Source organism: Leuciscus leuciscus (assembly GCF_965113295.1).
Source record: "Leuciscus leuciscus genome assembly, chromosome: 18".
Taxonomy (NCBI): domain Eukaryota; kingdom Metazoa; phylum Chordata; class Actinopteri; order Cypriniformes; family Leuciscidae; genus Leuciscus; species Leuciscus leuciscus.
The window spans coordinates 15,610,197-15,632,416 of record NC_138742.1 but is presented as its reverse complement, the minus strand read 5'-3'; the positions used below and the strand labels follow the sequence as shown (position 1 = coordinate 15,632,416).

Genomic DNA, 22,220 nt, shown 5'->3' with positions numbered 1-22,220 from the left:
GGGTTAATAAAGGCCTTCTGAAGCAAAGTGATGCGTTTGTGTAAGAAAAATATCCATATTTAAAACTTTATAAAGTAAAATAACTAGCTTCCGGCCAAACGAACATAAGGACTCCACTTACACCTAAAGCGCAACTTACGCAACTTGTGACGTCGTAAGTAACATAGTGCGTCATGGCGTAGTGTAAATATCAGCAGTACGTCGCATTACTCGCTTAAGTTGCGCTTACACTTAAGTGGAATCCGTATGTTAGTTTGGCCAGAAGCTAGTTATTTTACTTTATAAAGTTTTAAATATGGATATTTTTCTTACACAAATGCATCGCTTTGCTTCAGAAGGCCTATATTAACCCCCCAGAGCAGTGTGGAGCACTTTAATGATGGATAAATGCACTTCAAAACAGATGGACTTCAAAACAGAAACAATCATTCACTGCTATTATAAAGCTTGACAATAGAGCCAGGACATTATTTAATATAACTCCGATTGTATTCGTCTGAAAGAAGAATGTCATATACACCTAGGATGACTTGAAGTTGAGTAACTCATGGGCTAATTTTCATTTTTGGGTGAACTATCCCTTTAAAGACAAGCTCTTGAAGATGATTTAAAGAATAAAATCACTACGTACTGTCAGCCTTGCATGTGTGGTTCATCCTGGTGAAGTATTTGTGGCAGCTGCACTTGTAGGAGCCCTTGGTGTTGTTACACATGTGAGAACATATACCAAACTGCTTGCACTCATTCTTATCTGAAAAGAGATGAAATGTTGATATGCACGTTGCAGCTGGTAATAAAAATCTCGGACATAAATCGGGGAGGAAGAAAGTCTCTTTAGGTCATTTTAAGATGGCAGACCATGTGTGCTGTACCTTCGCAGGTGTTGTGTCCAACGCTCTGGAAACCATTTTTGCAGGAGCAGAACGTGTCCGTGCCGTTGGAAACACAGTGAGCCTCATCGCCATCTCCACATAGAGATTTGTTACTCTTACAGTCATTCAGCATGGTGTCTACAAAAATACAGACACATGAAGTCAATTCAAGCAAGACTTCAAAAATGATAGATAAAATAACACTGAAATTAAAAGCCCTTTTCAATATCAAATTATCAAAATTAAAGCTGATTTTATCCACAGAGATTGACACATTATGATAAACTATTAGATGGTAAATGTGCTGATTACAAAGTACTTACAAATAATTAATTTCTATGACTGTCTATTTGAGATAAATGTACTCTACGCGACGAATGCATTTCTGTCTTTATCAAAGAAATTCGTTACTGGAAGGTTAAGGGTTTCATAATATATTTGATATACAGTAAATTATTTGAAAAACCAAGTGTGTGATAAAATAATAGTGTATTAATTTGTGTGTAACACACACATACCCATACATACAAATGTGTGTGTGGTGAATAAAACATTCACTCTAGAAAATTCCAATACATTTTAGGATTTTGCCTAGAAATATTTTATTATCTCAAAACTCCTTGATATGGTTTTTCATAACCTCACCTGTCTTGCAGCCGATCTCATCTGAGCCATAATCTTCACAGTCGTTGAAGAAGTTGCACCGCAGGTTTGCGCTGATGCATTTGCCGTTGCTGCACTTGAACTGGTCTTTATCACATGTGGATGTGTGGTCTTCTGTATGAACAAGAACCATGTCACAGGTCATGAAAACAAACACTCACTGACTCCGATATAAAATCTTTGACGCATGTCGGAGCAGAAGACTAACCACAGTTGGTCTCATCTGAATTGTCCCCACAGTTGTCCACACCATCGCAGCGCTTGCCACTCCAGAGACAGACACGATTATTCAGACAACGGAAATTTCTAGTGGGTGGGCACTGGAAGTTTCCTGAATTACAGAAAGGAAGATTTTAGTCCGAGCTTACTGTGCAATTAAGTTGTTTTTTCTATTAATTGACAACAAAAACACTGCAAATGTATCTCAAAGGTACAATATGTAACTTTTGGCTCTCTAGCAGTTAAAAAACAAAACTGCTTTCATTTTGCGAAAGAATGTTGGTAGTGCTTCGGCTCTGGGTGACACTGCGGATGAGTATGGTTTCATTCACTACTAGGCTTAAGAGATATAACAGTTTAGATGTAAAGGTATCTCTTCATTAAAACACCTTACTCACCTGTTGTGTAATAAAAACGCCATCTCAGTATCGCTTTTATATCCCTCAGCCCTCGCCATCTCCGAAAAGTCAAGCCAATGTTGATTTTCTTTTTATTGCGAACCCTGTCACGTTCTCGTATTGCCAGCAGACCCTCCTCTGTTCTTTTTTTAAAAACGGGTGATTCTCCGGATGTTTGAGATTTAGCTGCTTCATTTCAACCTTTCTCACTCGTTGTGACAACTAACCTATGCCACATACACACGTCAAAGTAGCTGGAGCTACTTGTCTCTATTTACGGATATGACGAGACCAGGACCGGCTAATGATGTATATAGGCAATTTCCCACGAAAACCAAGTAGGATTGATGATGTATCGACATTTAAATGTAGTTAATTTTGAACAAAAAAAAAGTTACATAGTGTACCTTTAACAATTTTTTTTATTACAATTCAACAGTATGTGTGTGTTCTTACTGCACTCCTCAGGGTTCTCATCTGAGTTATCGCCACAGTCATCCTCTCCATCACACTTCCAGGACAGTGGTTTACAGAGTGTGTTATTACACTGGAACTCATCATGGGGGCAGTGCCGTGCCACTGAGAGAGGAGAGATCAGAAGGAGGAATGTGAGATAAATCCTTACATTTAAAAAAGGACACGACATAAATAAGAAAGAAACAGACATGCATACTCACCAGAAATGTCACAACTCTCTTCATCACTGCCGTCAATGCAGTCAGCATCTGCGTCACAGTGCCAGCGGAGCGGGATACAGTGACCGTTCTTACACTGGAACTGATCCTCCTCACACTTCAGATCACAGCCATGCTGAGAGACACAATAACAGTAAATATAAGTACTGAGTGTATATAAAATAAAATAAAAATACAAAATGGACCTATGGATGTATGTAGTGACTACAAAAACAAAGTTAAACAAACCAAAACTATATTATATTTCTTATATGTCGTTCCCAAAGCTCTACACATTCCAGACATCTCTCTCAACCAACTTCATTAAGTGTATCTTGGGATGCTTTTTAAATACCTCTGAAAGATTTCACATGTATGCTGGACACTTCCCTATCCCTCAATTCAAAAACAATGAACACATTTGAATTAAAACACCTTTGTAAAGGAATTATTACGTGTGCATTACACTGATCTACCACACACATTTCAATAATTTAAGTATAAACCTAGATCTACCGTTTTTTTAAACTAATGGCAGTCCATATTTTTCAGGAAAAAGCTTAAATTGTAGAAAAGGGTGTTCCACAGGGTTCTACCTTGGGACCACTACTTTAGTTTATCTTTATTAATGACTCAAATCATGTTCAAATTGTTCTGTACATATTTATGCGGATGATACTATTTTTTACACCACTAATTCTGATATGTTACAAATGCAGAATTCTTTACAGTCTGATTTTAACTTGGTTCAAAACTAGTTTCATAACAATATGCTTATAATGAATAAGAATAAGTCTAGTTGTATTGTGTTTGGTACACAACATTGTCCTTCTTTTCCCCTCCATTTGAATATTACTTTTGAGGATAGTTTACCCCTTGATAAAGTTGATTCATTCAAATATTTCGGACTTTGGATTGATCCTGAACTTTCTTTTATGCCTCATATTTTGATTATATCGTTTATGGAATATATGGTTGTCTGAGTTCACTCAATTAATTGTAACATTCAAGGTCAGGAAAATAATAATTTCTCAGTTAATATTACCTCTTGTTGATTATTCTGACATTGTTTATCAATATAACACTGACAATTATCAGAGGTAAGCCTCTTAATGTTGTTTATAATTCTTTGTGTAGATTTGTCTTAAGGTGTCCGTTTCGAACTCAATCACTGGCTTGTGTTCATTTTCGAATGTTTATATTAACTGTCCTTTATATTTTTGGAGATCTACTACCTCTTTTCATTGCTTTAGGTTATCTTTATTTTCCCATCTTAAAACTACCCGTTTATGTTTTTAATTTGTGTAATTTTCTTAGGGTCCGTGATTTTATTGAGGACTTGCTGGTATTAATTGGTTTCATGCTGATGTAACTGATTTATTTGTTGAGTCTTTGTAATTATGTTTTTGTACAATAGTTGTGGTTTGTGGGTGTGGGGGAGAGGGCGAGCATTCTATTTGTATTTGTATATTTGTAGTGTATGTTTTGTAAGATTGTTTATGTGTATGTACACTAGAACCCCCTCGAAAATAAGACATTACATCTCAAGGGGCTACCCTTACAATAAAATCAAATCAAACCTCATCAGATCCATCTGAACAGTCATGATCTCCATCACACTTCCACCTCCCAGCGATACAACGGCCGTTAGTGCAGGAAAACTCGCTCTCAGAGCACTGACGCGGCTCTGATAGGGAGAGAGAAACAACTTAAAATTGAAGAAAGAAATATCTGCCAGAGAGCACAAACACTACAATGACTATAAGGAAAACATAGGAGGAAAGAAAGGGACACATTTCAAGACAAGGGCAACAGGTCAGCTTAGAGAGTGAGAAAATACACAAATATATTTAGGGTTCCCAAACCTGATGATCAATTTACATGAATTTTCCAGTTATTTATGAGTACTAAAGAAAAAGAAAAACTACAGTAAAAAGAGCAATTTCTAGCTGGTGTTATATTATATAAAATAAATTAATTAATTATATAATCCACATCTGTGAATATAATTCTGTGTGTGCATTTGTGTTGGAAATATATTTATAGAATTTTCTATGACTTTAAGATTTTATTAATTTGCATAATTGTAAGATATTTTCCAGGGGTTTTTATGACCATTGATAACCTTGCTAATTTGTTCAGAATCATTATAAACACTTTCATTTTGAAGACAACAAAACCACAATAAAGACTAAACAAACCCAAACCTCAAAAGATTTGAGCTTATAAACACAAATGTTCACTGCTAAAAGCTTCACTATTCATTTGGAGGAGGAAAAAGAACTCTACCATTTCTCCACTAGGGGGCAGAAGCTGCAATTCTGTCACAAACACACGTGGAATCATGGGGGGATGAGAAGAGAGAGGAAAAGGAAGGGGAGGCTGGAATAGGTGGGTTGGAGAGACCTACCTCTGAGTCAAGCCAATGGGTCAGTGTGAAATGAAGAATAGAGACAACATGAAGTGAGATGCATCAGTGAGCAATGTGAGTGAGCGATGACATAGGACAAAATACCCACAATGCCTCCCACAGACATGTTTGATGGTCACGACTCACAAATAATGATAAAACATTAGATTCAATCCTATAAATAGCTGTGCGTGTACATGCAGTCTCAGGTGTGTCAGTTGAAATACGTACGGCACTTTTCCTCATCCGAGTTATCGCCACAGTCATTGTCATAGTCACACTGCCAGCGGCCTGGCACACAGCGGTTGTTCTTACAGCGGAATTGATACGGCTCACATGTTCTCTCATCTACCACAAGAAATAATAATAATCACTTTTAATCACTTTTACACACTTCCCTGAGTAATCAACATTTTTAAATGAATATAAGGTGTAAATGGAGCAAATGAAGCGATGGTCAGTCGTACCGCACTCCTCTTTGGGCTCATCTGAGGCGTCGCCACAGTCGTCCTCTCCATCACACGTCCAGCGAGACGGGATACAGCGGCCCGAGTCCTTACAGCGGAACTCGTCCACACCGCACTTCATTTGAGCTGCAGAAAACAAAACGGCTTTAATAAGAACTGTCAGTCAATAATTCATTATATTTATTTGGTTGTTTATGCCATATCAGCATATAAGGATGTTTTCATGCCAAAACAAGATGAAATCAGTTAAAACAGGCAAATAAACAAATGAATAAATATATTTAAAAGGAGATCATGGATAGTTGGATAATTGACATTCTTAAAGATAAAAAAAAAATCTTTTCCCGTTTTCCTGTTGACACTTTTCTAAAAATCTTCCTTAAGAGACCTTTCTGAATAAAATGGTCTGATGATATTAAAAGCAGTATATTTGAAAAAGGGTGTAAAATTATTTACATGATGTGCAATTAATTAACCAAAACAGTAAAACTAATACATGTTCACAATATAAACATTTGCCACCAAATTAAAAGGTTAGTTCCCCCAAAAATGAAATTTATGTGGATAAAAGCTTTCATTAATTACATCCACTCGATTCAGATGGATTTACTTCACAATCTTTTTATTAACTTTTTGAAGCATCAGTTTTAGGTGAATAGATTAGAATAGAGACATAAATCTCTTAGATAATATTAAAAATATCTTCATTTATATTTCAAAGATGAATAAGTCTTACGGGTTTGCAACAACATGATGTGGAGTAAATGACGACAGAATTTCCATTTTTGGGTGAGCTATTCCTTTAAGATAAAAAGTGGCTTTATAAGTCTATATTTTGTTGGTTTTATTTCCTTACTGCAGTTGGCCGGTTCGTCGGATTCATCAACACAGTCGTAGTCTCTATCGCACACCCAGACTCGTGGTATACAGCGTTTGGTGATGGCACACTGGAACTGGTTAGGAGCACAGGTCACCTCAGCTACAAGAGAACACGACACTCAGCCTATCAGCTCATCATAAAACAGCCTCATACATAGTGTAGATTAAACACTGATCCAATCAATGAGAGATATAAGAGCAGACGTACGACAGTCCTTCTCATCTTCTCCCTGGCCGCAGTTGTTCTGACCATTACAGCGCAAGATTCCAGGGATACAGCGACTAGGATGCGAGCACTTAAACTGACTGGGCAGGCAAACATGGATGTCTGAACATAGAAAAAATTAGTTTTCATTAAGCAAATGTTCTAAACACTTGAATTAGATGATTATTCAATTCTACACAATTGACTGGACATCATACCACAGTTGGCTTCATCAGAGTTGTCCTGGCAGTCATTGTCTCCGTCACAGATGTAAGCTGGGTTGGTGCAGAGACCTGTGCCGCACTGGAACTGGCCTGGTCTGCATCTAAACTCGGCTAAAACCCAACAACACAGAGCATGAGGATGTTATGTACAACTGAAAGTGGCCATGGAGTAACTCTCTCGTCAGTTAGCTGATACTCACGACATTCAGCAGGCTCATCAGAGCGGTCTCCGCAGTCATCTTCAGTATCACACTTCCACCAGAAAGGAATACACTTATCATTCTTGCAGACATACTACAGTCAGAGGAGGAGAGAGAGAAATAAGAGAAGCATAAACAGTTAGAAGAGTGTGATTCCTGACAAGACCATGGCCAGATCATACTTCACTCCAATTTCAAAAGAAAAACATATTTTGCTTAATTTTTTTAGGACAATTAAGATTTTTGCATGTTGACATTTTCATGTTACTCCTACTTCTCATTACTATATGAAAAAAAAAAGTAATTATGTCAGTGTTATTTTAGTATTATTAAAATAATATTATAGTATTTATTAATACTTTGAGTTTTTTTAGTTTTAATTTTAGTTTAAGTTTAGTAATTTTGTTGTTAAATATTTCTATTTAATTTTTATACATTTTTATTTCAGTAATTTTAGTACTTAATCTTAAACTTATTTTATTTCAGTTAGTTGACAAGCCAACATTTCTAATTTTCATTTAGTTTTAAGTTTCTCTCTCATTTTTATATTGTATTTTATTTCTATTAATTTTGTTAACGATAAGCACACTGCTATAATGTGAAAATAAAATGATAGTTTAAAAAGTATTTATTAGGTCTGGTAATGTGTCTTGATTAATGAAATATGTCTAAGGCTGTTCATTTTTTAAACAAGTTAGCGGTCTCGGTATATACACATTTAGTTTTCTTTCAATTAAAATGTATAGAATGCACTAAAGGAAATCACCTGGCTGGCAGTACAGTTGGACAGGCACTGTTTTCCATCAGCAGCCAGATAGAAGTTGGTGGGACAAGCACACTTGTAGTTTCCTCCAGGAGAGAGCAAACACAGGTTACTGCAGCCACCATTATCCTCCTGACACGGGTGACCCGACACTGCAAACACAAGAGCAGCAGAGAAGAGAACACTTAGAAACCACATCAAATACTGCAGGGACATTTCCATTTACAGCATGTGTTTATCTTCTCACCCTCAGGTTGTCTGGAGGGATGATAGATGTGTATGTCCATGGGTCTGTGCAGGGTGCTGATCAACATGGTTTTGTTAGTGCCCAGTGTTTTGTGAGCTCTGTTGATGGACTTGGTCTCCCAGTCGGTCCAGTAAATGAACTCCTCAAACAGAGTCATGGCAAAGATGTGAGGGATGTCATGATTCAGCACTGTGGGGAAGAGAACACAAGCTTCACATTTAATAGGTTCAGAGGCAACAAACAGAATATTCAGTGTAAAATAATGAGAGTGAGACTTGATTTTATCCATCAGATTTGATTGGATCATGAAAACCGGTCTATAATATTATGGGTTAATATAATTTTTCTTGAGTAAATATTGTGTAAAACAAGTGTGTAAAAGCTCCTAAATTATTAGCATGTTCTTGCGTAAAGCTTTCTGAATGTGAGAAACAAAACCCCTCCTCAATGCCACATTACCGCACAAAGCGGTCTCAAAAACAATAGATCAACTATAATATTACATAATACGGAGCGCTGATGATGTCATTTATTGGCGAATATAAAGGTTGAGTCACTTCTTTGTCTAGACTAATTGCCTGAAGAAAAATGACATCATAAGCAATCTATGGGTGTCTTTGTATTCACCAATGTGTCTGTTGGTTCCGTCCAGGCTGGCAAAAGCAATGTAGTCTTCACGAGCGTCTGCCCAGTAGATGCGGTCATTAATAAAATCTAGTGTCAAGCCGTTAGGCCATGTGATCTTATCCTGAATAATGATGTGACGATTTGTGCCGTCCATGCCGATGCGGCCTATATGTGGCACGTCACCCCAGTCTGACCAGTACAGATACCTGGAAATAATTAAACCACCAAAGTCAGACAAGCTCATAACACACATCAAGTGCAAATGAAATATTTGTGTATATATATTATATTATATATTTATAACATATATATAATATATAACAACAACAACAACAATATATTCACATAGATCCATTAAGAGAAAATTAATTTTTTACAATTAAATACATAAAACAATTCTGTAAAAAAAGAAAAATCAATTGGAGGCTTTTCTCCGCAAATGTGAAATGTGATTAACTGCTATTCATTTGACTAATTAATCAGGACATCATGCAATTTAATCACAATTTTAATAGACTTACAGCTCAAACTGGGATAGTTAGAGACTTATATAATACATAATGTAAGAACTTATCAGGAACTGAGTTTAGACTCTCACCCATTCCTCACATCCACCGCCACAGCTCTCGGCTCCCGCAGGCCGCTGTTGACCAGCACACTTCTGTAAGCCCCGTTCAGCTTGGACACCTCAATTGTGTCTCTGCCCTTATCACACCAGTACAGGTTTCCCCCAACCCAGTCCACGGCCAGACCGTCAGGGTTACTCAGAGCGGTTCTGTGCAGCACCTATCCATCAGCCAATCAAAACAGTCACAAACATGCCCATCGGCCAATCAGAACAAGATGACATAGATGAAGTAATTTGTCATAGGTAGAACTCAGACAAATGATTTTTAAACACATGCAGGAATCATCAATGCACATCCTCTTGAACTACACAGACCTGCACGTTACTGCCGTTGATGTTCATGCGACGGATCATGCTGCCTTGTGTGGTCACGTCCGTCCAGTAGATCATCTGCTCTGCGTAATGATAGTCCAGAGCCACTGCGTTATTGAGCCCCTGTTAACACATAAAATAGTAACAGTTCAGCAACATTAGAAAGTTACAATAGTCTACAAATAATCTCTTTGGTCTTTTAGACTGACAGCCACCTCACCTGTTTAATCAATGTGTAGTTAGTGCCATCCAAGTTGAGTTTTCGCAGGTAATACCGGTTCGCAAAGATGAGGAAAGGTTCCTCCTCTGAAACATAAGCAACACTCTTATCGTACAAGCAGACTTTGAAACAGAAATTACAGAACAACTTCAAACATTCTGACGAGCATTGACTGGCTTGGGGATTATTGTTAAAATGTAAATTCTCGTAATTGTAACTGTGAATCTCATAAGATATATCTATGGTGATTGACTTTTTACTCTGAGACAGAAACACTTCCATAGCCTTTTTGATAATAATCAGAGCGTAATAGATCATGGGGAGGGGAGAGGCTCACCAGATGTGGATTTGCAGCTGGTGGGGTCATCAGGACGCGGCACAAAGCCATCAACACAGAGGCAGTGGAAGCTACCGTGTGTGTTGATGCAACGCTGAGCGCAGGGGTATGTGGTGGTGCACTCGTCCACATCCACACAAGTCTTCCCATCTTGTTTCAGCCGGAAACCTGGATGACACCGGCACTATGGGGGCCGGGCAAGAGGCATGTCATGTCTTCACTGTTATGTCTAACTAATTAGTTCACACAAATATTGAGTATAAGGGAAAGCACATACCTTAAAGCTGATCTTGAGATCTTCACAGAGCTGTGAGCAGCCGCTCTGCTTACTGTTGAGACACTCATTGATGAAGCAGTTGTTTTCATCAGAGCCGTCACCACAGTCATTGTTACCATCACACAGCAATGTCTCGTTCACACACTTGCCATTGGTGCACAGGAAGGAAGTGTCATTACAGCGCCTCTCTACGGACAAAAACAAAATAAAAATGAGCACATGGTTCTCATTTGGGCATGGGGAAGAGGATCCCCACCTGTAAAACATTTTTTCTGGGTCCAATAAATTTCACTAACGGACATTGGATGGTAATATTATGGCACTATTATTACAATACAATATTACAATTACAATATTATGATAAATACCGTGGTAGTGAATGATTATCATATTCATGCCCCATGAGTCATTTTGTTCATTTCAGCAGAATATAATTGAAATGTTGCATGTTAATAGACAAATTCCCCAACAGAACTACTTACGCAAACGTTGATCGCATTAAAAACCTATAATGCAGCTATAAAGGCCAAATTTAAACTAATTATTTCGGTTTCCGATACAGACTGCATACTGTATATTCAGCCTATGGGGCTGTCACGGGATAAACAAAATGGGATGTTGTGCATTTTTTTTCACCTTGTCCTTCAAGGTTTTAATACTCGCCTGGGTCTGTGCAAAGTGGGTTTTTGGGAGCTTCGTCCGATTGGTCCCTACAGTCAAACTCTCCATCACATTCCCAGTTCTTCTGCTTCAAACACTGGCCATTAGCACAGCGGAAATCATTCGGCCCACACGTGGGATATTCTTTGTTGTGAAAGGGAAGACAACATTTGACATGCTTGATCACTTCATTGGTGTGTGTGACCAATAATAAAAACAGAAGACTAAAAGACATGCTTACCACACTCGGGCGACTCATCAGAGCCATCGCGGCAGTCAATGTCATGATCACACATGAAGTTTTTGGGAATACACTGATAATTCTGACATTGGAATTCGGAGTCATCACAGGTCTTATTGAATGCTTGAGAGAAAGAATAAAGAGATAAACAGAAGGAAATACAGAAAGAGTTTAAGGGTATAAACCAAGTTCCGATATAAGTGATACTCACCACAGCCAGCCTTAATGCCTTCATCTGCACCATCGGGACAGTCCTTATCCCCGTCACACTTCCAGCGCTGAGAAATACACATGTGGGAGCCGGGACACTGGAATGCTTCTGGACTGCAAGTCTTTGTCTCTGGAAGAGATACTCAGTGTTACTTATACATTTAATCATCAAGCATCTAGATTAACACTGAGATTCATCATGGCTGATATAAAGTGTAAAGTTCAAATAAAGGCAAAGTTAAATAGAGCAGAGGTTCTCAACTGTTTTGTTATCACAAGGTCAGATATGAGGATAAAAAAAAAAATGCTTAATGCATATAAAAAAGCAACTAACCATAAAAATATTGTATAGTGAGGTCAGAAAGACAGCTTTTAAAACGTGAAAAACATGCTGCGTCCAAACAAACTTAATGGTGGTACAAATTCTTCCATTGGTCCTCGCGTGACATGTAAAAGTACGACCCGCAGCGCATTAAATAAAGTTTCACTTGCAGTGAGGATAAACATGGTCTGAGTTCAGAGCTTTGTTTGTTGATGTAAGTTGCAACGTGACTCACTGCATTTGCTGTCCTCATCGGTGCCGTCTCCACAGTCATCAGTGCCGTCACACACCCAGGATTTGGAGATACAGCGATGGTTTCCACACTCAAACTGATTCGATGCACAGAACTTATCTGAGAAAACACAAGTAAAGAACTTGTTCCTGTCAAACAATCTAAATAAAATCAACTTGTTCTCTTGATAAACTTAAATTTCAGGTGTAGTTGTGGTCAGATTAACAAATCCCTCAGATACATAAAATACCTCTCATTTAAATTTGATAAAACTGAATTATATTATATATCTATTTCATTCAATTATAGAAGTAAATATTTACAGTAACTTTTTTTTTATAAAAAAACAGGGGTACAAGAGGTACTAGATAATAATAATAATGACCTAATTTATGATAACTTTTTCATTTTTTTATGATATAATTTTCAAACAACAACTAAAATAATAATAGTTGTTGTTGCTATTATAAAAAAATATTTATAATAATAATACATAAAAATAATAAAATAAAATAAAAATCTGAAAATCAGTTCCAGGAGCAAATATTTTCCCTTAATAAAAAGTTTGACAATAAAAATTATAAAATAAAATAATTACAACATTGGCTATGATGAAAGCACATGATCCTATTGTTTTTAGCGTCTTGAGACAATAACTACACCGAAGATAAAGTATTAAGTGACATTTGTAACAGATTTGACCAAGTGCAACAGAAGAATGTAGAAAAATAAAACTTGAGAGAGAGATCTGTAAATATTTACTAACCACAGTGAGACTCATCTGCTCCATTCTCACAGTCGTTCTCTTTGTCGCAGGTCCAGCTCATGGGAATACAACGGCCGCTCGGACACGCAAAGAAGTTCACTGGACATTTCTGCTTCCTTTTCTCTGTGGGAAAAAAAGTAAAAAAATTGTTTTACTATGCAATATCACATATATTTCATTAGCTATATATATATATATATATATATATATATATATATATATATATGTGTGTGTGTGTGTGTGTGTGTGTGTGTGTGTGTGTGTGTGTGTGTGTGTGTGAAGTGTCTAACCTGGACAGTTTCTTTCATCTGAGAAGTCTCCGCAGTCATTGGAGCCATCACAGCGCCAGGAGGGGGCGTAGCAGAGTGTAGTGAACTCACACCTCTCAAAGGTCATGCCCTTCACTCCAAGCAGATAGTAACTAGAGCAGTCAGTGGGGCCTGAAAGAGAACGTACCAAAAGATTGTATGTGTGCAAGAAAATGTATAGCTATATTCGTCCACAAAGTTGCACTTAGAATTATATATATTTCTTCTTCACCACAGCCAGCCTTAATGCCTTCATCTGCACCATCAGGACATATATACAGTATATCACATTAAATCAATCTGAAAAATATATAATAATATACTACTACTAATAATTATTGTTGTTTAAAAAAAAACCTTGACATTTTTTATATTATTTGTATTTATAAAAAGGTTTATTTCCAACAATGGCTATGAAGAAAGGACACAATACTGTTCTTTTTTGTCTTTTAGTTTAGGAATTAATTATAAAATTGTTTATAATTAAATCAGTAATCAGTGACTAAGACAGATAAGCATTTTCATCTGGAGATGAAGACTAAGACCAAATCAAAAATGGCTCTCAAAATGAACACTGATGCCTTCACATGATTTGTGAGTGACTGTCTCCTTGGAGTCATGTTTGACCCTAGTGGCGTTCAAATGGGCAACCTTTTGGTGAACAGGCCAGATTTGTTCCGATTAATACTTACTGCAGTTCATCTCATCACTGGCGTCCTCACAATCCGCCACCTGATTACAGCGACTAGAGTTAGTGATGCAGGAACCGTCTTTGCACTGGAACTCCGCAGCGCTGCACAGAGTCACTGAAGAAAACAGAGATGGAAACAGTGAGGAACTAGTACGGCTGTAGAACTACACTTCTCCTTTCCCATAATCTCGCCATTGATTTCAAACAATCACATACTGTTGCATGGCAGCTCGTCTGAACCATCTCCACAGTCATCGATGCCGTCGCACCAGGAGCTGTGTTTGATACAGCGTCCGTTGATGCAGCGCCGGTAGCCCTTCTTACACATGCGGTTCACTGCAACCAGAAAAAGAGAGAGATCAATAATTGATTAATACTTCAACTACAGATTAGGAAATGCTTATTAAAACTGCAAACCAGTGACTAGAGCCACGGTGTCATACTTACCGCAGTAGGACTGCTTCTCATCAGACTTGTCTTTGCAGTGAGCATGACTGTCACAGGTCAGGCTGTAGTCGATACAGTCACCGTTTCCACACTCAAACTCATCCACGCTGTTACAGGTTGTGTTCTCCGCTGAGAGAGAGAGAGATTACGTTTATATTATAAACAGGAAACTAATAGAGTATTTTCAGGATAGGCTTATATTTAGACAGTAGCTTCCTGTTTGTCCCTCTCACCGACACAAGTGTTGTCTCCCAGTAGTTTGCGCTCTCCACGGCAGCTGCAGTTGACTCGTCCCTCTGACATGAGCAGACACAGGTCCTGACAGCCTCCATTATTGGTGAGGCATGGAGAAAACTCACCTATAGACGTACACAAACACCTCATTTAAAATGGCTATTGGGGCTGAAGCAATCATCGTTATATATTTATGAAGAGTTCACATTTCCCGTCATTCTCATAAATGAGATCAAATAAATGATTAAAAACCATTAATACAATTTTTTTTACTATGAATTGTTCTATTAGTACACTTAACAATTAGTTTTCATTTGTTAACATTAGTTAACATGGACTAAGAAAGAACAATACTTCTACAGAATTTATTAATCTTAGGTAATGTTAACAACAACATTTCGTAATACTTTAAACCCAGGCAATAGGCAATAATAACTCTAAAGTAAATATTTATATTTATACAGTTGTATATACACTACTTAATATGTAGATCTGTACATAGGCCTTCTACTTACCCTCTCAATGTATATAATTTTTTTGGTAACACTTTACAATAAGGTTCATTAGTTAACTACATTATTTAGCAAAAACTAATAAAGAACTGTATTTATACAGCATTTATTAATCCTTGTTAATTTCAACATTTACTAATACTTTATTAAAATCTTGTTAACATTAGTTAATGCACTGTGAACTAACATGAACAAACAATGAACATCTTTATTTTTCTATATTCTAACATTAACAAAGATTAACAAATACAATAACAAATGTATTGCGCATGGATAGTTCATGGTATTTAATACATTAACTAATGTTAACAACTAATGAACCTAATTGTAAAGGGTTACCATTTTTTTTACCTTAAAATTCTACCTATTTTTTCTAGGTGTATGTTACGTTGTTTTTCTTTTTCTTTAATTCAACATATTTAATTATTTCTCTCTATTCTGTTGTGTTAAATATTTATGCAAGTACCCAGAGCTCCTGGAAATTATGTATAATTTACATGTATATGTATATGTATATGTATATATATATATATATATATATATATATATATATATATATATATATATATATATGTATGTATGTATGTATGTATGTATGTATGTATGTATGAATAAAAAATGTTAATATATATATTATAGTTTTATTATTTTAAATAATAATAAACTACAATGCCATTTCAGAGCAAATACATTCATACTTTCATATTGCTGAAAAAAATCCTAATTATGTAGATTTAACACGGATTAGTCACTCACAGCTATTGGTGTCTTTGGCCACAGCGATGATGCCCATTGGCTGTTGAGGAATGTCAGCACGTAGGACTTTCATATCTCTGCCGTATTTATCAGCTCTGAGAACAGCTCTGCGCACCCAGTCTGTCCAGAAGATATATTCACCGTACACAGCCAAACCGAAAGGATGCACTGGCTCATTCTTTAGGACCACCTGATCACACAGACGCACACAGGTACAATTTAGATTCATTTATTTTGCAAGCAAATTCAACATGTTAGTAGTGTGTGTTCTCTATGAACTAAGCTTATGAACTCATTGTATGAACATGCATTGTTAGTGTCATGATCTACTAGGTAAAAGTCAAAAATACTATCTCTCACTTTCCCATGAACAAACATAAAAAAATAGACATAAATCCAAAGGAACTCACAAAGCGCCGGCTGCCATCATACTCGCAGCGCTCAATCTTGTCAAAAGTAGCGTCAGAGAAGTAGAGTTTCTCAGCACGGTGGTCGATGGCCAATCCGTTCGGGGTGCGGATGTTATTTCCGATGATCACAATGACGTTAGCTCCAGAAAGAGATGCTCGCATGATACTGGGAGACTGTTCATTCCAGTTAGTCCAGAACATCAGGCTGAAGGAAAGAGCACAGGAGGAAATGGAATTCAAAGATGGAAACTGACATGTGCTTGTCTTCTCACACCAAAAGCAACAAGATTTTTTTAACTTATGTGAATAAAAAAAAACGTAAGCTGTCACAGCCAGGGCAAAGTAAAGTTATTAAATTATAACATAAACATATTATACAAATAAAGCATTCAATAATTATACAAACAAAAACTATTTTATTATTAATTACATGAGTAGAAAAATTATCCGCACACAACGAATAAGGCAAAAGTTGTCCAGCTGTTAATTGATTACATTAACGAGTATATAACATGCACAATATGGATGCAGGTGTGTATCTGCAATTATATGGCACTGATGAAGAGTTGATCTCGAAAATGTTTTGCACTTCACAGCACTTTTTTGTCTTTTTGAGGCCTCTGTTGAAGTAATAAATAAACAGTTGGAGAGCTTTTGCCTTATTCGTTGCGTGCGGATCCTTTTTTCTACCTTTCTTTTGGATTAACGCACTCAGTAAGTTTTGTGACGTTGGACTGTGCGTATACATTTGGCGCTACACCATTTCTTTCACAATTATTAATTACTTGAACTTTACTTTGGCAGTCAAAACGAATATGAATGTTTTTGGTATTTGGAAGGGTAATAGTTCATACTGCATAATACTTCAAAACTCTTGGGATTCCTCACCAAGTAGAATGACTATAAAACATTGCATCATGGAAAATTTGATATACAAGGTTCGTACTCTTGACATTCATCCAGAACAAAGGCTCTGGGGTGGTCGTCCCCAGACATAGTGACTACGGTGTCTCTATCGAAAGCTCCAGTGCGGCTCTGGTCCACAGTGTGCCGTGTGATGGTGGAGGTGGTGTAGCTGGTCCAGTAAAGTGTGTCCCAACCCCGGTGATAAGCCAAACCTTCAACTGACCCTACACCTGTTGAAAGAAATAAAGAGAAAAATTTACTTGGATTTATAAAGAGAATCGTGCTCTGACTGCTTGTTACTAATCCAAGAACAACTCAGTCTGTTTCTCTTAATTATAATTCAGTGCACAGTTGTAGACACACTGTATTTAGTTTAAACAAACTGTTCATTGCAGCTCTACTACAGCTAAAAATGACACACACAAAAAAAAGAAGCAATTGAACCACCTTCAAACATGTTTAGTATCATATATCCTTCAAAGAGTAAATGAATATGATTAACACACTGCAAGTCCAAAACATCTCTTTTAAAACTACTTATCCGGTCCGAGTGAACGGTTTAATCCTATGATACGTGCGCATGTTGGTTTCTGCGGGCTGTGAGATAGCCTTTGTTGCTGGTGCTTGTGTGTGTTTAGTGGCTTAGTGTCATCCGGTCATTTCATGGATGGGTGCCTGTGCCTACAAGACCCCTCCCTTGGTGAATCTCTTTAACCACGGTGACTAGTTCTTCCACAAAGAGAGGACTACTGGAAGAGTCTCGAGGCTGGGGGGAGAAGCAATGTGGTGTAATGTGCTTCAGTCAACGCCATCGAAAGAGTCTCAATGAGTCAAAGTCACAGTGAATAATAGTCGCCCTCTACAGAATTAATGAGCTCACGAGGGGCTTACAGCATCTATCTGCATCACACCAATGACTGCTTTATGACAGCAATTACTCCCCCCATAAAACAGGAAGGACACTCAACCAAGCTGTTTACTTTTGCTAAAAATAAAACCAATAACGATACTTGCGCAATAGCCACCGCCCACTTCTAAGCTAACAGGTGAGACGTCATCATCACAGAAATGATGATGTAAAAACAAAAGGTCAGTTAATCTGACAATCGATATCTTAGATGATGGATACCTGAACAACTACCCATCCTACTTCGAACTTGAAGGTCAGGAGGATATCACTTTAGGACAAACTGATAAGTCGTAGTCTTGGGTTCCTTGCAGACGAAGGTCAAAGTCCTGGAACAGCCAAGCTCAAGGAATTGGAATGAATCTGAAGTGTCATTTAATTGATCATAAGAGGGAAGTCGCAATGGGTACTTAGATTCAAGTTGAATCGAATGTTCGTAATTTGGCAGCCTTTGACAGATGCAGGGAATCAGGTTTTGTAAGGTTGCCTGGTTTCACTCAATCAATACAAGCAAACAGCAATCATGGATGGCTATAAGGTAAGCACCTTCCATAATCCCAAATAAAAGATGAAGTTTAATATTTAATAATGTGAGATGAAGTGCTTTCATATTACAAATTATGAATTACAGATACAGAAATTCTCAACTTCCCAGGAAGATGCTAATGCTAAACAGTAACAACCACCCCGGCGGAGACTTCCTTTATCTCTTGGAGTAAACACTCCAATGATGCTTTGCCATGTGAGGAAGTTATTATGCCCTGAAGGAGCTAATTATTAGCCCGAAGCAGACGGCAATCTTCATCTTCAGTTTGAACGTATGCCATTCTACACTTCATTGTGATCAATTCATGTTGAAGTGTATATCAAGAGGATTAGCAGGCGACAGTATGAATATTAGCCATGACTTTGGGAGTCTGAAGTGGGAATTGACACAGGTTTTAGCACCAATTCTGGACACAATAGTCATGGTGATCGGGCTGGTAGGACACTCCCTGGTCATCTACGTCCTGACCGGACGGAGGAGGAAGAATGGGCTCCAAACTCTTCAAGGGACAGATTCGTTACTTTTAGCCTTGAGCGCCTCGGATCTGCTGCAGCTCATTTGCCTGCCCTTCCACACCGCAGCTATAGCACTGGGCTACTGGCCCTTCAGCAGCATCCTGTGCAAAGTCATCAGTTTCTTGGGAGTGGCCTGTAACTCGGCGAGCGTATTCACTCTAGCTGCATTAGCGGTAACGCGCTACCTGATTGTGGTGCACCCTACCTGGACGTATCGTTTCATACTGCGCCGCTGGCTGTGGGTTTCTGTGATTCTTATGTGGGTTCTGGCTGTGGCTCTTGCAGCACCTCAGTTTGCTTTCCGGCAGTTGAGAACAATGCCTATCCTCTGCTTTGCCTTTCTGTCAGACCTCAGCCAGTTGGTCTACAGTGCTATTCTGTTCCTGATTGGCTTCGCTTTGCCTCTGATCGTCATTATCATCATGTACACCAAACTCTACGGCTTCTTACAAAGGAAAAGACTGCAAAGTTGCGCACCGCAAATGGAGTGCTATCAGAACCGGGTGACAAAGACGTCGGTCCTGTTGGTTTTAGTCTTCACTATCTGCTGGTTGCCATCCTACGTCCTCATGTTCATGCTCATTGGTACCAATAGCAGCAATATACACGGACATCATCACGACTTCACCATTATCGCCCGGCTGCTAGCGAGCTCTTCGGTTGTAGCCAATCCGCTGCTATATGCTTTCATGTCAAACAAATTTCGGCGAGAGCTGCTGTCACTGGGACGGGTGTGCGGGTGCATTATGTGTCCAGGAAGTGCCACAGTGCAGCCCTTTAACCCTGTGGAGTTTAACCCCCCTCCACAACCCTGAGGATAAATAACTGGACTATGCAGAAGCATTAAATGTGTTTATGCTATAAAAGGCATTATCAGTAATGGGACTAATGATGTACTGAGATAAAGATACTAAATATCAGGTATATGTTTGAACTACATTGATTTGTTATGCCAGAAATAGCCTTTTTCCTGAATTACCTGGGAACACATAAATGAAATTATCTAATAATGGGTCATTATGTGAAACTGTACAACCATCATTCTTTGTTGAGCAAAATATTTTAGTTGACCTGAAACATCCAAGCCGGTTTTATAGATTTGAAACTATTGCTGAATGCATGCATGTTTACTTTCTTGACTGATTCATAAGATGGTTTATATCAGGAATAAACCGTTTACAACAGCAATGCAAACTTTGTATAGAGGTTCAATACTTTTTCAATGTTTGCACTGCACCAAACTAAAAGGAATAGTTCAATTCAAAATGAAAATTCTGCCATAATTTACTCACCCTCAAGTTGTTTCAAACCTACTTCACATTTTCAGGCTAAAATGAAATGCATCGAAAAAACAAAACATTCAAAGATAGTTTTTAATCAATAAAATAAATGTATGTACATTTACTACACTGGACTACTTGATTATTGCTTCTGATTGGTAATTCTCAATTATTTCCATGTGTCTATATATATATATATATATATATATATATTCTCATTCAAAAAAATTGAATGGGTTCTGCTCACCAAGGCTGCATTTATTTGATCAAAAATACAATAAAACAAAAATATTATGAAATATTATTACAATTTAATATACGCGTTTTCTATTTTAAAACATTTAAAAATGTAATCTATTCCTGTGATGTCAAAGCTGAATTTTCAGCATCATCATTATTATTATCATTATTATAAAAAAAATTTGGAAACCATGATAAATATTTTTCAGGATTCTTTGATGAATATAAAGTCCAAAAGAACGGCATTTACTTTCAATTTAAAAGTCTTAACTGTCATTTAATGAATTCTCGCTGAATAAAAGTATTCATTTCTTTAAAAAAAAAAAGAAAAAATGTACTGACCCGAGACATTCAACACAGTTGTGTGAAGCTGAGGCAAAACTGAAGAGAAGACCGATTAAAACAACAGAATTTCATTGAGTAGGTCTATATTTACAAAACTAAATGACAAGTGCTTGGTTTCATTATCATTTTTCACACCGTTATATTCTTGTTATCCTCATCCACATAGTTTGCGCAATACAGAACAATGAAATGAATGAAAAGATTGGACACTTACTCTCCACTATGGTCTTGCGGTCGGAGCCGTCATCGCTGATCTGCTGAATGTTACCGAAGTGGATATCGCTGAAGAAGATCCGATTGGCTCCCTTCCCACCGCCGCCTCTGTAGTCGAAGGTAAGAGCTATGACGTTCTTCATGTGCTCTGGGTCTTCGAAGGGTTTAATGGGAGCATTGAGGTTTGTTTCATCCGACAAGTGGATGCTCTTCAGTATTGTGCGCTCTGAGTAGAGGAGGTAGCCATCATAGTCCCTGCAGCTGTGGCCGTCCTCTGCCAGCATGCCGTGTGCGCAGGCGCAGGTACGATTGCCGTTACCACGGAAAAGACACAGTTGTTCACAACCACCATTGTTCACCTTACAGACGTTGGTACCTGCAAAAGGTATTATGTTAATTTATGTATTTAATTAACAGTTACTATTGTTATAAGTTATAATAGTTATATTGTTACTACTTCCCCTGCGTGGAAGGGTCTTTATGGCTGCTTGATTTAAAGAAATCAAATTCAATATCACAATATGGCTTAGTGCATGGTTCCTCAAATGCAGTTCTAGAGGGCCACTGCCCTGCTGAGTTTAGTTCCAACCCTAATTGTGTTAGTTCTTGTAAAGCATAAACTCAAGCGTGAACAACCAAACTTAAAATAAAAAAAGTTCCCCAAATCGTTCAATGCAAAAAGAATGGTTCGCACTCCTAAAAGATTTTTTTTTATTCTTTTTATTTTGCACTCTCCAACAAAATTACTCCACTCATTATATTTCTTCATATTGCAATATATCGCAGAAAAAAGAAAATATCAGTATATTGTAAATATACAATGTCAGGTTTTTCAAATATCGTGCAGCCCTGATTC

At 37.6% G+C, this 22,220-nt stretch overlaps 2 protein-coding genes across 2 annotated transcripts in view; one reads left to right on the top strand and one right to left on the bottom strand.

Moving 5' to 3' along the window:
• lrp1ab (low density lipoprotein receptor-related protein 1Ab) overlaps window positions 1–22,220 on the bottom strand; it is a 120,480-nt gene that overhangs the window by 9,525 nt on the left and 88,735 nt on the right. Inside the window, exons 41-75 of the mRNA XM_082144622.1 lie at window positions 21,366–21,740; window positions 17,358–17,547; window positions 16,412–16,616; window positions 16,002–16,191; window positions 14,733–14,858; window positions 14,500–14,628; window positions 14,269–14,388; window positions 14,054–14,167; window positions 13,344–13,493; window positions 13,054–13,176; window positions 12,291–12,407; window positions 11,735–11,863; window positions 11,524–11,646; window positions 11,286–11,426; window positions 10,623–10,810; window positions 10,346–10,529; window positions 10,009–10,094; window positions 9,792–9,911; window positions 9,447–9,634; window positions 8,849–9,054; window positions 8,222–8,410; window positions 7,978–8,126; window positions 7,212–7,305; window positions 7,006–7,122; window positions 6,791–6,910; window positions 6,560–6,682; window positions 5,704–5,829; window positions 5,468–5,584; window positions 4,407–4,513; window positions 2,830–2,962; window positions 2,609–2,731; window positions 1,744–1,866; window positions 1,518–1,649; window positions 873–1,010; window positions 632–751 (exon numbers count right to left, since the gene is read on the bottom strand). Coding sequence (XP_082000748.1) covers window positions 632–751; window positions 873–1,010; window positions 1,518–1,649; window positions 1,744–1,866; window positions 2,609–2,731; window positions 2,830–2,962; window positions 4,407–4,513; window positions 5,468–5,584; window positions 5,704–5,829; window positions 6,560–6,682; window positions 6,791–6,910; window positions 7,006–7,122; window positions 7,212–7,305; window positions 7,978–8,126; window positions 8,222–8,410; window positions 8,849–9,054; window positions 9,447–9,634; window positions 9,792–9,911; window positions 10,009–10,094; window positions 10,346–10,529; window positions 10,623–10,810; window positions 11,286–11,426; window positions 11,524–11,646; window positions 11,735–11,863; window positions 12,291–12,407; window positions 13,054–13,176; window positions 13,344–13,493; window positions 14,054–14,167; window positions 14,269–14,388; window positions 14,500–14,628; window positions 14,733–14,858; window positions 16,002–16,191; window positions 16,412–16,616; window positions 17,358–17,547; window positions 21,366–21,740 — 5,115 coding nt within the window. The remainder of the gene's footprint in view (window positions 1–631; window positions 752–872; window positions 1,011–1,517; window positions 1,650–1,743; window positions 1,867–2,608; window positions 2,732–2,829; window positions 2,963–4,406; window positions 4,514–5,467; window positions 5,585–5,703; window positions 5,830–6,559; window positions 6,683–6,790; window positions 6,911–7,005; window positions 7,123–7,211; window positions 7,306–7,977; window positions 8,127–8,221; window positions 8,411–8,848; window positions 9,055–9,446; window positions 9,635–9,791; window positions 9,912–10,008; window positions 10,095–10,345; window positions 10,530–10,622; window positions 10,811–11,285; window positions 11,427–11,523; window positions 11,647–11,734; window positions 11,864–12,290; window positions 12,408–13,053; window positions 13,177–13,343; window positions 13,494–14,053; window positions 14,168–14,268; window positions 14,389–14,499; window positions 14,629–14,732; window positions 14,859–16,001; window positions 16,192–16,411; window positions 16,617–17,357; window positions 17,548–21,365; window positions 21,741–22,220) is intronic.
• Window positions 17,557–21,358, top strand: LOC309480210 (galanin receptor type 1). The gene has a single exon (XM_082144621.1). The coding sequence runs from the start codon at window positions 19,076–19,078 to the stop codon at window positions 20,099–20,101; it is 1,026 nt and encodes a 341-aa protein (XP_082000747.1). The 5' UTR covers window positions 17,557–19,075; the 3' UTR covers window positions 20,102–21,358.

Excerpts from the sequence above, each read along its gene's own strand:
- LOC309480210 (XM_082144621.1), top strand. The coding sequence starts at position 19,076 with ATGTTGAAGTGTATATCAAGAGGATTAGCAGGCGACAGTATGAATATT.